This window comes from Melospiza melodia, chromosome 6, assembly GCF_035770615.1.
Source record: "Melospiza melodia melodia isolate bMelMel2 chromosome 6, bMelMel2.pri, whole genome shotgun sequence".
Classification (NCBI taxonomy): domain Eukaryota; kingdom Metazoa; phylum Chordata; class Aves; order Passeriformes; family Passerellidae; genus Melospiza; species Melospiza melodia.
Window position 1 is genome coordinate 27,048,780 of NC_086199.1, and position 15,978 is coordinate 27,064,757.

A 15,978-nucleotide genomic window follows, 5' to 3' on the forward strand; every position below is an offset into this window, starting at 1 on the left:
CTTCAATAAGAAAAAACTACATCCAAAATCCTGACCAAGTACTTGGAATACAGGGAAAACCTGATCCCTCAGAGGTCAATAGCAGAACTCCCCAGCGTGGTTAATTTCACTTTCTGGTAGGGTTACGATGTATGTTTAAGATACTGATACTTGACTGTGTAGATGGAAAAGCCTAAATGTCAACTCCAAGATCTAATTGTAAATGAAAACTCATTCCCCGAAGGCATAATCTTTCACTTCCACAGACCAACACAAAGATCACAGGCAATGAAAAAATAAACCAGAAGGCCACGCAGTTTGAAGACCAAATATTTCTTTACTTCAAAAATACATCTTTATATTCAAATTCCAAGTTGCTGTGCTGTAGTAGAAATATACAATCATAAATTTAATTTATCTTGATCATTTGCATTCTGTGGCAAACTGAGCTCAGGAAAAACATCTGGTTTTCAGTGAAGACCTCTGTTACCTTGTCTTCTGTCTGGGTTCATTATAATGTAAAACAGTAGAGAAATAAGCCTCAGGGTCACGTAATCCATTCTCCACTGAATTTGAATTGCTTCACAATCGAACTTTATCCAATAATGAATGAATTTGTTCATCATCCATCACAAGAACTCTTCAGAGTATATGAGGATTTTTTTAATCTTCTTTTAAGATGAACACAGAAAAGTACAGCAGTTACAGAACTGATTTTGCTTCTTAAAATCTTGCAGAACTTAAGGTCAGTTTGATAGCCAACCATGTAAAAATCTGAACAAAAACTGAAGGAAATTAGAGTATTGAAAATCCTGCTTAAAAAATTAAATTTATGTCTTGGCATAGCATCATTCTCCTTGCACAGAGAGGCTGTTTTTCATTCTTGACTTTAAAATAGGGCACATGGAAAAAATGTACTTCTTCCCTTCTTGCTTGATGATGTTACAATTCAGCAGTTAATACTGTCTATCATCATTTGCATACTTAAATCCTTTTGGACGTGGCCAAACAACAATGTGAAAAACAGTAATTATCGCAATCATAATTTAACCTCTGGTAAATTAATTCCTAAAGAAGTTCTTAGAACTAACATATGCCTCCATGTATTAGGTAACAGGACTCTTCTGCAGTGCAGCATCAAATATCGCTTTTTTGCTAAATTTCAGTGGCAAATGCTTCAAGCAGGAGGTACTGGTAGTCTTCTTAATATTTCCATAGCAATCTTATGATAGGCTTTAGCCTGCAAAAACAGAAACATACATTGAGCACTCCGGTTTCTAGAGAAAGGAATATTTCACAACTAATTAGGTATTTGTTCTTTTACACACAAAGAGAAAATCAAACATGTTTAAATAAATGGGTTAAATTTAGCATGTGTTCAGGAAAAACAATGCATTAAGAGACAGATTAAGCACAAGCATTATAGAAAAATATTGGTGGGGGAATCTAAATTTAACTGAACAATTTGTCTTTAACAACAAGCAAAGTCTTCTGAAAGAGAAGCAATGAGGAAGATACGGGTTCTTTACTCCCACAGGTACTATTAATTATAAACTTCCCTCATCCTGACAACCAGGATGCACAGGATAGAGAATCAGAGAAAACAACAGCATTCAAAAAAAAGTTTGAAACTATTCATTACAGACCTGACTATCACCATGCAATTTCCTATTCAGACATTTAAAGTATTTTTTAAAAAAGACACCTTTCCAAAAGACTGAAGTAGGTATTGGAAAGAACTAATTCTGCAACACTGAAATCCACACAGTTAAAGCTCTCTTTCACACCAGCCTGTGGTATCTGGTCAGACACCTTGACTATAGAGAGCAACCCAAGTAAGCATACTTAACATCTCCAAAAAACATGGCACAGCTAGGATCATGATCAGTCCACCATCAATTAACAAATTTTATATCAAGGGACTTACATAAAAACACTGTATGAAGTCCAACACAGAACAAACCCCAGAATTAAATCAAATTATTCCTGCACCAAGCTCAACAACTTGTAGTCAAAAGGGAACATCTTATAAAATCTCAACCATTTATATAAGAATGCTTAATTAAAATAGTATTTTTGTGTGTATGTATATACACACTGCACATTGTACCAGAAGTTGATTACTTCCATTGTTAAAATATACACCTTTTCTATAAATTGAATTTGTCGTACTTCAGATTCCAGCTGGTCCATCACATTCTCTGTCAAGTACACGGCAAAGTCCCCTAACTGAGCTTGCTCTTCTGCAAGACAGTGACCAACCTACTCCATCTTCTCCGCTAAGTCTGCATACACAGACCACACTGACAGCCTTTCCTGCTTTCCTTGGACAGATCTCCACACTGATTTCTCCTGTCTCCTGCAGGATGGCTCTAACCATGAATTAGTCCTTGTACTCCTGATGAGCCTTGAAAGCAGCAAACAAACTGACACATGCCAGAGGCCAGAGCTTGGGGGGCAGCAAGAGATGGTCTGTCTGTCACACCAGGGCCACCAGCACTCACTGTCACTGCTCTGAACAAGGTGTCAGCCTTTTGCAGGGCCATGCACTGCTCATGTCTGTCTCTTTTTTAGGGATTGCTCCTGGCTTGTAGGATTTCCCTCTCTGGCACTCACCCTCTACACCTCATAGTCTCAGTGTTCACATCTTAAAACTAAAGCCATAAAATTCTCTGAGTTTGAAGGAATGCAGACAGCAAGACAGAATTGTTTTCTCTCATGTACATGACTTTGTGGCAAAAATGACAGAATTATTTAGAACTTAATTCACAATCAGGAATTTCAAACTTCTGTGGCTACATTCGCAGTGCAGTTGGGTAACAGCCTGTGTGCAACACCCACCTCACTCAGCTATTAATGCCCTGGGTGCCCCAGCTGCCCCCCAACTAACCATTCACCTAGACAAGATAATGGACCCACCTGACGTGAGGTGACTGACTGAAGTCAAGCTGCCTTTGCAGTTCAGTATTTGACTAATTGGTGTAGGAGCACTCCATGTGGGAATTTCAAACCTGGAACCTGGAACAGTCCTGCAGGCAGCTCCCACTTTGCACAGATCAATTCATGCTTTTTAATGAGCCAATTAACAACCTGCATACAGTACCTGCCCCTTCTAAAGACTGCCCAGGCTGTTTGCCTGCTCCACAGTTGACCAAATTGTACACAGAACTATAAATTCACCAAAAGCAGACTCAACTGTTTGTATAAATGTTACCTTATGTCAACAGCCCAATAGATTAAATTTAGATACTTTCCCCACAAAATGCTATTAATGAGTGTCTGAGCAACACTTCCCCAAAGTACACTGACACTCATTTGCCAAGCAGCTGATCATCACTTTGCAACACGAGGGTCCCAGTGCAGCTCTCTGTAGCAAGCATTCCAGCACTACTAAACACTGTCTAGTGTCTTGCCTGCTGACCTTTGGGTTTTTTGTTTTCCTGGATCACTACTTTGTCTGTTGAACAGACCAGTATCTCATGTGTGTCCTTACAGAACACTACCAGTCACGTGGCTTTGGCAAAAATCAACTGTTTTGAGCCTTGGTTTACTGTTTTTGAACAAATTATTTAGCCATGAGTGAGGACCTGACCATCAATCAACACACCTGAAAGGTCTAAATGGAATCTTGGTGACTGTGAATATGCACTACATAAAAACAACCTTATGTATATTGAATAGCTTTTCCTACTCGTGATCTTTTCAATGTGCCATCCGTAGACAGAGAGCACAGCTCAGTTCAGCTGTTAAATCCATCATTACTAAGCAAAAGAAGTTGGGTTGCAAATGAAACCAGAAAGGGTTTACTATTTCATTTCCAGGTGGAAAAACAGCAGAGAAAGAATAAAGGATGAGTTCCTATTCATCGCCCACAACCTTTCTCATTTTAACAGGATAAAAGCAAACTTCTCAGGTCAGTTACTCCCTTCATGTTTGAAAGCTCTAAATGAATGGTTTATAGATTTTCTGAAAACCAATTTTTTGCTGACAGACAACTTTATATTTAAAAACAACATACCAGTTACCATTCCTCCCACTTCATGAGGACGAAGAAGCACACAGGAAGACAGAAGGCCCTAAGCCCAGACCAGACTTGTTTATTATGAACACCACCTCGATGTGGGCTGAGAGCAGCACTAGGGCAGGCAGAGGTAGAGGTGGAAGGTGATGCTCACAGAGTCAAAAAAAAAGCTGGGAAACAGCCACGTGAGAGATTGCTCACCTCTCAAACAGTGGCAGAGTGCCAGAAGGGCACAGTTCTTAAGACCTCAAGGGCACAGCTGATAATGAAGTGACTGATGATAGGATAGCATAGATGGTGGAGCAGGAAAGAGAGAACCTGTGAAGAAGTTCACCAGGAAATGAAGTGAGAAGTCCTACTTAGCATAAATAATCAGACCATCCTGATTCATCACTCTGTAGCAGATCTGTATTATCATGGCCTAATACACGTTGGGTAGATTTAAACTGGAAAACTTTTTACTAGCTCATCTAATTAAGCCCTGCAGTAATCCTAAGGAAATATTAGCCTTTCAGTTATGGCCTTTCATTCTCCCTAAAATCTTACCCATGAGGGAAGAATGCATCATTGCTAAGATTACTGCAGACTGTACAGGTCATGGCTGACTCTGCCCTGTTGTCATGCACTGGACTGGTGTGGCCTGAACTGCTGGATTGCTTTCACTGGAGTGCAGATCTCAGCCTGCCAACAGCTCCCTACACTGCCTGCCAGTACCTGGGGCAACTGTGACACAAACACAGAACTCAACTTACAATCAACAAAGTAAAAGCAGGTAGGAGCCGATATCACATTTTCCTTCACCCAAACCACTGCATACAAACAACTTCAGACCAGCAACTCAGAAACACACACTGATCCCATCACTGAGTTACAGGCCTCATACACAACAGGATATAAATCCCAATACTGACATGGTTTCTAATGTCTATTTCTGATTACAAGACTCCAAGACTATTAAGGCTGCTTTATCCAGCCCAGCAATCCAAAAGAGAATCTGTGCAAGTCTGACTGTCTGGAACATCAAATGCTGTGGATCCTAATATACCCGTGAAGAAGAAAAAGGAATTTAAATGTGCTCAAATGTGCTTAAACAGCCCTGACCTGTTAGGGCTTACATTTTATTAATTGCTGAAGGAAACTAGCTACCATGAGCAACTAATCCAATAGTGACTATCACAAGGACAAATACTAGTCTTAGCTACCAGCTACAAGAAAATAAGCATAGCCAACCTGTCATTGATAACTTTGGTTTTTAGCACTCTCTGCACAGTCATGTTCCATTTGCCAGTTCAATCAGATTTTTAAATAGACTTAATTTGGAAACATGGAAATTGCTTTGTTACTTTGACACAACTCCAGCCTTCAGTGCATGACTGGAAATACCTTCCAATGTCTGTATTTTACTGTGGTCAGCACAGCTGGCACTAAAAATATGATGACAAATGCAGCTTTAAATGAGTCTATTTCAGATACAAGCTTCATGTCACCCAGAGAAATTCTTTGTTGCTACAAGAGGTCCAGAGACTATCCCACTCCCTACCAGTCCTTCGTCTGGGCAGCTCCACAGTAAGATTCTTCTTTGCATGTACTGGCAACTCTTGCCAAATTTACAATGAAGTCTCAAGTCAGAAAGGCAAACTTACTGAGACAGAAAAAGTCAATCCATACATTGTAACATGAAATGGAGGAGACTAGTAAGTAAGCTGGATTTATGAAACTAAAATCTCAAAGAAAAATTCTCAGTGCTCATGGGAAACTTCCTATTAATCCTATGTATCAGCAGCAGTAACAGCCAAACCATTCTTAGGGACAGCCCCAGCTGCTAACCCAAGGTGCCCTTACAGACATCTAAATACACATCCTGCCCAAAAAACACGGCCAAAGAGAACAGTGCAAATCAAATGCAGTATAGTAACATCCCTCAAACAGACTATCCTACACTCAGCCTTTTCTTCAGCAGACAGAACCATAAATGAGGGTCTGATGATGCATTGTACTGTCTAAACCCTGAATGAAGGATTTGAACCCACACGTACCAAATGCTACTGTGATGATTCAAAGGAAGCCTTGATGATAAAGACATATTATAATCATACCATGCAGCCTTCTTTAGGATTTGCTTTTCTTTTAAAATATCACACCCTGCATTGACCACTCACTAAATGGAATTACTGATGACAACTAAACCACAAAACAGGATTCTATGACTTTTTGCTACCAGTACTTAAATCTTTCTCCAACTACTTATTGCAATCTTTAAAAGGCTGTATGTTTTTGCCTTACTTATATATCACCTTTTCATAAGCATTCTAGAGACAAAGTGTTTCTGAATACAAATTTGAGTTGTCTGTTTGGATGACACCACAGCAAAGTTTGTAACGTTCTGATTTAATTGAAAAGGGATGATTAACCAGACTTATTTTGCTCCGTTCCATTAGACTGCTGGTACCTTGTGCCCCTGCTTTCCACTTGACTGAGCTTTTTCTCTTCCCTTATAAATCAGCGTGCAATTTATTGGACTCAAAATCCTGCACCTGTATATGTAGGATGTGAATGGACATACTGGTACACCAAATGTATTTTGTACCTGTTTGAGGTAGGAGGTGACAGGTGGGAGTTTGGTGGTCAACAATCACAGACAGCCTGTCTGTTCTGCCAAGGTATTGATAAATCCACTGTGCCATCCAGGCTGTGATACACCCAAAGTTTCTAGCAGGAATTCCTGACAAGATAACCACCAACTGCTCCGTAAGTCTCTGGGCTCTATGCTCACAGAAGGAAGAGCTCTCAGGAACCTCTATTTATCATTCTCCCAGTGTGATGGAGAGTTCACTGGGCACTTAAGCAGCTCCTCTGATGGAAGACTAACTCCACTGCAATTAACCATGTTCTATAACTCTTGCTGAGCCTCTAGTCTGCTTACCTGCAAGCTTCAAGATGCCTTTCCAAACACCTGTTTTGCTGCTGGCTCCTTTTCCATGGTCCATAGGAAGATCCAGTACATCTGAGCATTATCATTATCACCTGGTTTCAGTGATTCCTCATTAGTTGTCCCTATTCTACCTTTTCCCCTGCCTTTTTCCCCCCAGTTCTACCATTTTAGCAGCATTCCTGATTTCTGTTTACCAGCTTTTGCTGTCCAGTGACTCTTGCATCTGTTTGAGTAAGCAACAAAATGGAACCTGGGCCAGCTAATCCACCTCCACAGTGTGATGGAGGAGAAAAATGCTCAATTAATCTTCAGAAGTGTCTCACTCCAGAAGGTAAGACCTCTCTGTTGATTAAAGAAATTATAAGCTTCTTGGGTCACTCTCAGCTGCTGTGTAAGGCTGACCGTGCAAGTATAATATTCCATTTCTACATCACAAAGTTTTATTAATGAAGAGTATTAAGAAAAAGCCACAAAAAAAAAGCCACAATTTAAACAACTAAGCCGACAGAAACACTAACACAGACAATGTTATACCAAGAGCAAAATCATGTTAGCAGCACTGTTATTTCTCCCAGGGGACTGCCTCAAGCTTCAACAAAAGAGAACTCCAGTCATCAAACCTTCCTATCCTTTAGCTATAACTTCAATACTTTCCATAAGCAGATTAGTCTTGTGTATTCTGTGCCTTCCCTGAGGAAGAACTTTCTAAGTTCACACATGTTCCATTCTACAAGTAATTTCTTTTTTTAGTTCTTAGTAATTTCCTTGTCATTTGTGAAAAGGAAATCCCTTTTCCACCAACTACATCTAAGCTTTGAAATAATAAATTTAGACAAGTTTGCTTAGACATTTTGAAATTCTTGTGTAAAGTCAGAGGTATACTTTTATCTATCTGCAAGGCAAGATGAACCCCATGGCAGATGTGTAAGCAAAAATGTATTAACTGACATATTTTAGAAACCATTTTATTCTAGGCTTGAAAGAGCTCAAAAGGTGTGACAACATGCTGGGTTTCTAAGAAGTCAATCACTATCCCTATTCCCTACTGTTTGAATCTGCTAGGTATTATTTCAGGTCTATGATTCTGTATTTGATTTGTAAGTGTGTTCTAACAAAATCAGCATAGAATTTCATATGAAAATCCCCTGCACATTTAAGCAACAGGAGCAGAGAAATTCAGCAGACATTGTTCTCTATCTGAAAAGTTGTTAATGCATGAATAGCCACAATTTCAGTTTATTTGAGAAACATGGTGATGACTGTCATGTTTTAAAGATTAGAATCTGACCTTATATGCCTTCTCCCACCATCAGTTATGTGCTAAGAATTTAATATTTCTTTGAAAATATAAGAGAATGATATTTTTTCTATCTTTAAAATGAGAAGAAAAGCAGGGATGAAGGAAAATTCTTTTTCATTCTACAGAGATTTGTGACATTTTTAAAAAACACATTCTCTGAGGAGAACTACTATCTCACAGACACAAAGGCAGAGAAGGACATTAAAAGTTTTCCCCAGAGTCACACATATTTGTCAATCTTTATTCTTCTGCATAGTTAACTTAATTGCCACAAATGGTGATTATAACCCATCCTTTTGTTATCAAGAACATGTTAAAGGAGGAACAGATGGCAACACAACAGACTTTCTTTCCTTTTTATTTTCAGAATGCTATCCCATACATGTCTGAATTCTTTGCTCAATAGTCCAGCAGGCTACAGACTCTTGGTTATTACACATTTCAGATACTGTGAGCCCTCCACCTTAGCTTCCCAGCTGTTTTACTTCAGCTTTGACCAAAGCCATACATCCATTCAAAACTTCACATTGCTGATCAAACTTCCCAGAAAGAAGCTACCATATGGATTACAGGGATTCCTTTTCAGATAGACCTAGACTCAAGATCACTACATTATTCCACAGCATGGGCCTTGCCCAAACCTAGCAAAAACATGGCATTTAATCAGAAGTCAATACGCCACTTCTCTTTCAGAACAAAACTACAACTTTGAGACTATCACTGGTCTTCCAGAATCCTGTTCAGTATGTTAATAACACTGGATTAAGAATGTCAATGTTCTCCTTTTTTTTTTTTTTCTTCTAAAATACTGTGAAGGAAAAAACACATTCCAATCATGATATTGAAAAAGCTACTAATATTCAAATGTTCCATAGGTACAGTCTACCTTATTGTGAGTTGATTCTACTATCTGTTATCAGTACTAATAATTGTTTTCACTATATATCTTTACCTCTAAGCAGCAGAGGAGAGTGGGGCTGCATTATGCCAGATACTGTGTACAGCACCCTGCCCTACAGAGGCTGGCAGACAAACTCTAGCAGAGAAATAAAATAGCAGACAGGGAAATCCTACTCCATCAGCAATAATGAAATTCTATATGTGCAACTACTTTTCTTTACAGATTTGCATATTTGACTCCCACCACCCCACCAACTTGCATTTTCCAGTGACAACAGAATGCTATGGTAAATAAACTGAAAAAATCTAATTCCTCTTGTGTGCAAATTGCTCCACTTCCTGATGAAAACAACCCAGGTACTGACAATATGAAGTTTTGTTCCAAACATCTTTGGGTAAGACCCTTTGACAGTTTCCAGGCTCGGCTACCAAAGGCTTAACTGACAGCTTTAGAGGAACTACATCAGCTGCAAGGTCTCAGGAGGCTTGACACTGACCTACCTCCTCTTAGTGTGCCAGGACCTGGATCAAATCTCTGCTCTGAATGATTCAGCCTAATTAAACAAAACCAAACCCACAGAAGCAGAACAGATGACCAGCATTCAAAAACCAAGGGCCTGAGTTACTTACTGCTACTACCTTCTTTTACTTTATTTCCTTACTTCACTCAAAAACCCATTTCTTTCCAAACAGCAGTAAGAGGCAGCACTCTCCATTCACTTTTAGAGGAGAGCTCTCTGTTGCTCTAAGTGCAGTGCACCAAACTTACAGCATCACTTTGAGGCTGGGAGATCACAACAGGCTGTCCTGAATCACACGTCTCCCGTATATTGATGTGCAGTGGAACGTCTCCTGCATCAAAAATACCAAGACACACATATGTGAAGACCTAGTATTTCTTAAATGTTTCCTTAAAATAACCCTAAAGCAACTTGAAATCTAATTCCCATTCACTATACTCTTTGAATTGCTTTAGCTCCGAAAATTAGCATTTAAAATGAAAACTGGCTGTGGTATATTTTCCTTACATCCATAATGAATAATGCCAAACATATTTTGGAGTTTTAATTCTCTGAATAGAAAGGACCATGCTTTAGTCATTTATTACAGAAGGAAGGGCTTTTTGCCTCAAACACAAAAATACAGGCTGAGATACAAATTATTTTGTTTATGTGAAATAAATTGCCTGAGTGTTAGGCAACTGTTCATCATGCAACTTACTGTTCAGTCTATCTCCTCACTGTAAGTTCTTTTCAGTGCCGTTTTAAGATTTTAATCACTATTCAAAGAATTCTTTGAATACTTAATTTCCAAATAATAGCATTTGTTATTGTCCTTATTAGGCCTTGGATCCAATTAAAAGGTGGACAGCTATTCAGGTCATTCTTCTTTCCAACAGAAATCTTCTTTATATTCTGCTTTTATAATGAGCAGGGAACTGCCAGAGAGGAAAGGAACGTTCTAAAGAAGAATCAATTAGCAGCCCTGTTCCATTCTGAGACATACTTTCTGCAACACAGATTTCACCACTACAAAAAACTTGGAGATTCCTATGTTTACTGCTACATAAATAATTTTGAGGTGAACTGAAGACCAACTTTCTTTAACTGGAAGACATAGCTACACTTTACATTATGGATACACGAAGACAGAACAGCCTACCTTAGTTCAATCCTGACACATCAGAAATCGTGTAAGTTTAATTCATACATTTTAGCAACCTGATTTAACTGATTTACAAGGCCATTGTAAATTACTGAGATTCAATCTATTCAGAAAATGAAACAGTTTAAAAAACTGTATGAAAATTGACAAAATTTAAGAAATAAAAAAACCCAAACACAAAGCAAGTAGGAATACAAACAAAAACAAACAAATAGTAAACACAAAAGCACTGGCTCCATGATTACTGTGCTGAATCTTTGAACAGCCTTATTATTATTTAGGATAATGACAGACCATTTCCTTCAATTTTTTTTTTCTTACTTATTTCAGTCATGAATAAATTTAGGTATAATAGTCTGTTCATGTATTCATTTTTTAAAAAATTCAGAGAGTCCTCTGAAAGTTTTCTAACCATAAACATTTTTAATTGAATAACAGTAATTTGTAAATCTCCCTGAATTCACTTCCTACTCTTATTTTACGTAGAGACTAATCTTCTCTTTTTTCCCAAGGATGTTTTGTTAACAAAAAAATACTTCTTCAATATCAGCTTAATAATAATCTCCAATATTTACAAAATAGCAGCCTCTCTCTTTTCCTCCTCAGACTTACAAACATGTGCTGGTACTACAGGAGCATTCAGGACTTGTAAGAATATGTAAGAACTTGTAAGAACAGAACTTGTAAGAAGTGCAGTCAGAAGATAAAGAAAAATGCATTATAATTTTAAAAAATTGAAAATTTATAATTTAAGCAGAAGACATCAAAACCATCTGCATAGCTATTTGGATGGTATGGGTTTGAGGAAGATAAAACTTTTGCACTATTCTTCACAACCCAATGGGATGGGAACTTAACATCACAAGTTTTTCTGATGTTAACAACTACTGCTGATTGCAAATAAAGAATAATTTAAATTTACTGTAGGAAGAAAAATCAAAGAATTTTAAAAATCTGGCAGTCATTGCTGATGGTCAGGAACCAGATAGTGTTAAAAAAGTCAGGAATTGCAAAGGTCAGCATAGAACACACAGAAATTATTATCTCAGTACCACGCATACCAATGGCATAGCTTTCTGGTCATGGTTACAGCTCTCAAACTTCAGGAAAACAATTTCAGAGACAGGGAAAGAAAAATCAGCAGCACAAAGTCTCTCTCACAAACCTTATCACATATTCCTTTAAAGAACAGTAAAAATAAAAGACAATAGTAAGTATGTGAAATAACTGATTTTACTTGAAAGACTCCTGGCAAATGCTAATTGTCTTCTGTCATAAACAAAACTAAGGTACTCAGTAAAAGTAATGACAGCCAACTCTGAGCAAATGGAAGGATGATACTTTTCAATCATGCACATAGTTAACTTGGAGAATTTGTCAAATGCTGGGTGATAAACATCTTGTTGGGTTGCCAAGAAGGACTAGATGCTTATGTAAACAAACAGAACAGCCACAGGTGTCAGAAAATATATGCAAAATAAACTTAGAATTACTAATTTTAAATATACGCACTTTACAGATATATATGTAAAAATATGTTCTCAAGGTTTTTGGGCAGAATTCAAGTAATACTGAGATAGAACTTCCATTTGGGATGGATTACCGTAAAATCCGTAAGCAGTAATTCTTACAGTGCCATATGGTATTATTATGTAATGGTCATCCCTGGAAGGAGGAGCATCCTAATCAGATCAAGTACTGTAATTCAAAATTTATCCCTCGGGGCATTATTCTTAATCTTAGTCTGGTTTTGCATTGACAGTTTGAAGTTAAACTTCACTCTGCTTTGTTTTGTACATCTCATCTATCCCCTGCTAAATCTGTACATCTCTCACATCACTCCTAATTAAATCCAATCACAATCAGTTCTGCACTCTTAGGAAATAACAAAAACCACCTATGGGACCAATGCCATGGTACATCATTTGTGCCTGCGTATCTAAAATGCACGTTTGATTCAACTGCTTGCAGAGCATTTGCATCCATCCACATAACCCAGGGCTGTAGAAGTCCCCTTGGGCTCTGATCACAACTCATTACATATTCAGAAAACTAAAAGATAGCCCAAAAGCATGTCTTTAATTATCTGTTGCCTTGCTATCTCAAGTCTATGTCAGACCTTGATGTTTCTGTGTTGATCTTTCTAAGTGAGCTTCCTGGTTCTTTTTAATGAATTAGCTATGGAAAATCATTGAGATAATTAGAGTAATACATGGAAACACATCATTAGCACATGCAATTACCCCATTTACCAACTTAATTACGCTGTGTTATATTCTTTACTTACAGTACAGGTTGAACCATGCCTTTTTAAATCAGTAATGTATATTTTAAAGATCCATGTATATTTTAGCCTACAGGCATGACAGACAGCTTAATCATAGCTAATCATAGAATGATTTAAGTTGGAAGGGACCTTAAAAATCATTTAGTTCCAAGCCCCCTTTTGCAGACAGGGACACTTCAAGTAGAGCAGGTATCTCAGAGCCCCATCCAACCTGCCTTCGAACGTTTTCAGGAATGGAGCACCCTTAACTCTAGACAACCTGTGCCAGTCCCTCACAGTAAAGAATTTCTTCCTAATATCTAATCTAAATCTGTCCTCCTTCAGTTTAAACTAATTCTCCATTGCCCTATTATTGCCTGCCTTTGTAAAAAGTCTCCAGCTTTCAGACCCATTTACATACCAAAAGGCTGAGATAAAGCCTCTGCTGTGTCAATATTTAAACAAAAATAATTTAAACAAAATAAATGAAAAAACATTTATTGATATTACTAGACAGAGTTTAGCTCTGTCCTAAGACTAAATAGAATTCCTGGTTATTTGCAAAAATTGCTGTACAGTCAACCACATAACAAATTTCAGGTAATATAGCACATTGATATCAAAACAATTAATGTTCTGGATTGTTTGTAAATACAGAGATTTAAGATGCTATTCAAGAATTTTCATATGCAGTCAACATCACCATTACAAGACTGACAAGGAACACAGCATACTGCTTATTAGTTCCATTACATCTGAAAACAGTCTGAATCCAAAGTCATCTAGATTATGCAGTTTCATCATTCAGTTAATGCTTCATGCACACCATTAGATTTTTCTTCAAAAATAAAACCATTTCCATATTCTTACCCAAAATATCCAATCCAAGAGTTTTTGCCAGATCTTTTACGCCATCAGTTCCAAAAATATGCGTCTCATGCTTACATTTGGGACACTGGAAAACACTCATATTTTGAACTAGTCCTAAAACCTGTCAAAGGAAAGGAAAGGAAAGATTGCTCAAACGAAGCACTGGTATTTCCATGTTAATCTCTGATAATACAGAATAGATTATCCACTAAGAACCAACACAGAGTGGTTACTTAAAACAGGAATCAGACCCATTAATATCATTATCAGCTCTTATTAGTCATCTCAGTGGCCCCATCATCTGGCATTACTTCAATTTCTTCACATTTATATCTCCTAAAGACTACCAGCCTTATTTGTAACAAAAAGTACTTCTTTCACAAACCAAACTTGCCAAGAACTCTCCCTGCTAGTATTTCATTTTCAAATTCTGAATACTGGAAGAATTTTCATGCTGCGTTTTACAGTTTTGTCCTTTGCAGTTTCAGGAAAGAGAAAATAAAAACATATCATTACAAGAAATTACACAATCAGACGTGCTTTTAAGGCATTTTTATAAGTTATCCGGTAGGGAAATGTTTTCAAAAAGACCAGATTTGTTATTCTTCTGCAGAGCAGAAACACATTTTAAAGATCAAACAATAGAAATAATTATGTGAAACTAAGTGGCAAAACCCATAGCATAAAAATCTAATACACACATCCTGGGTACCCTTACACTGATGCCAGGTTTTCAACGTCATCCTTATAAAATACGTCAAATAAAAATTTGCCAAGTCATTCACACAAAAAAATCTTCCTTCACAATGTGAAATAATGCTAATAATCTCATTCTATTCACACAGTAAACAAAACTCTACATTGAGTCAGATCAAAATTTTCAGAAGTGACAAAAACAGTGTTCAAATGCCACAGGGTGGAAGTTTGTATCACCTGCTAAGGAACAGAACACCTGCTTTAAGAGATGCAATGTTACAACATTTCACTTTCAGATTTGTACAGTACCTAGATATGTCACAAACACTATAGCTGAGTTTTAGAATACACTATTTATGTTGCTATTTACTTTGTAGCATTTTGCACTTCTACATTTTCCTGAACCTTCTAGTTTTGTGCTTGAACAAGGTGGTCTCTAGTTATTAGAGAAGAAATATATCCACTATGCTAATGAAGGATATCTAGGAGGAAACAGCAGTGTTCAGTGTGACCAACCAATATATTTAATTAAAAGTGAACGTACAACTCCTGACACGGAACTTAAAATAAAAAAGTATGTTACTTACAATATCATAGTAAGTCTCCTTAGCTGTGAGCTGAAATTTATCAAAAGGTGGTCACCTGTTTTTGCTATACCACCTTTTCTATATCACCTCTTATAGAGTATATTTGCTACATCTTCCTTTACTTACATAAAATTCTCAGATGGTTTAAAGCAAGGAACATTTTAAGAAATAATATGCTTGAAATAAAAATTACCTACTTCCAATTTAACACCTCAAACTGACTTTCCCCCTTTTCTACTCTCTCCCAGGGACTGTCAGAGAAGCAAGTGGAACAAGACTCTATTTACTGGCACATTATTACAGGTAATTTTATCATCCAGATCTTACATTAGTAGAGACATTAAATACTGCATATCCAAGGGTATAAGGTGCAGGGACAGCAAAAAGGGAGCTGTACAGCCACAGCCTTCTATGGATGACCTCTAAGCAGGCATTCATCCTGCTCTCCCCTAAAGTCAAGTCATGGAGTTTTTACTCTCTTGGTAAACTGAAGAACACTGAAAGATGTATTTTTGACAAAAGAAAAAATATTATTTTCACCAGGATACATGGAGGCCATGTTTGAAAGGCCAAAAAAAGATGGGAAAAAAGAAGTAATTTGAAATTTACACTTTAATTCATTTTCAGGTATCTTGGGGTTTGAACTTTCTGTTCTCTTCAAAGTACTCATCCAACATTTATGAGTCAGCAAATTTATCATCAAAGAAAATTTTATGTAGTCTACTATTGTTTTGTGAATAGTTAAGCATTATTACAGCTGTT

General features: G+C 37.4%; 1 protein-coding gene across 5 annotated transcripts in view; it reads right to left on the reverse strand.

The window, feature by feature from the left end:
* Nucleotides 1–296: 296 nt before the first annotated feature.
* Nucleotides 297–15,978, reverse strand: part of NUBPL (NUBP iron-sulfur cluster assembly factor, mitochondrial) — a 77,588-nt gene continuing 61,906 nt past the window's right edge. For all 5 annotated transcript variants that reach the window (XM_063160398.1, XM_063160400.1, XM_063160399.1 and 2 more), the window contains 3 exons: nt 13,934–14,054; nt 9,902–9,984; nt 297–1,219 (listed from right to left, as the gene is read on the reverse strand). In XM_063160398.1, coding sequence (XP_063016468.1) covers nt 1,157–1,219; nt 9,902–9,984; nt 13,934–14,054 — 267 coding nt within the window. In that variant the 3' untranslated portion in view covers nt 297–1,156. The remainder of the gene's footprint in view (nt 1,220–9,901; nt 9,985–13,933; nt 14,055–15,978) is intronic.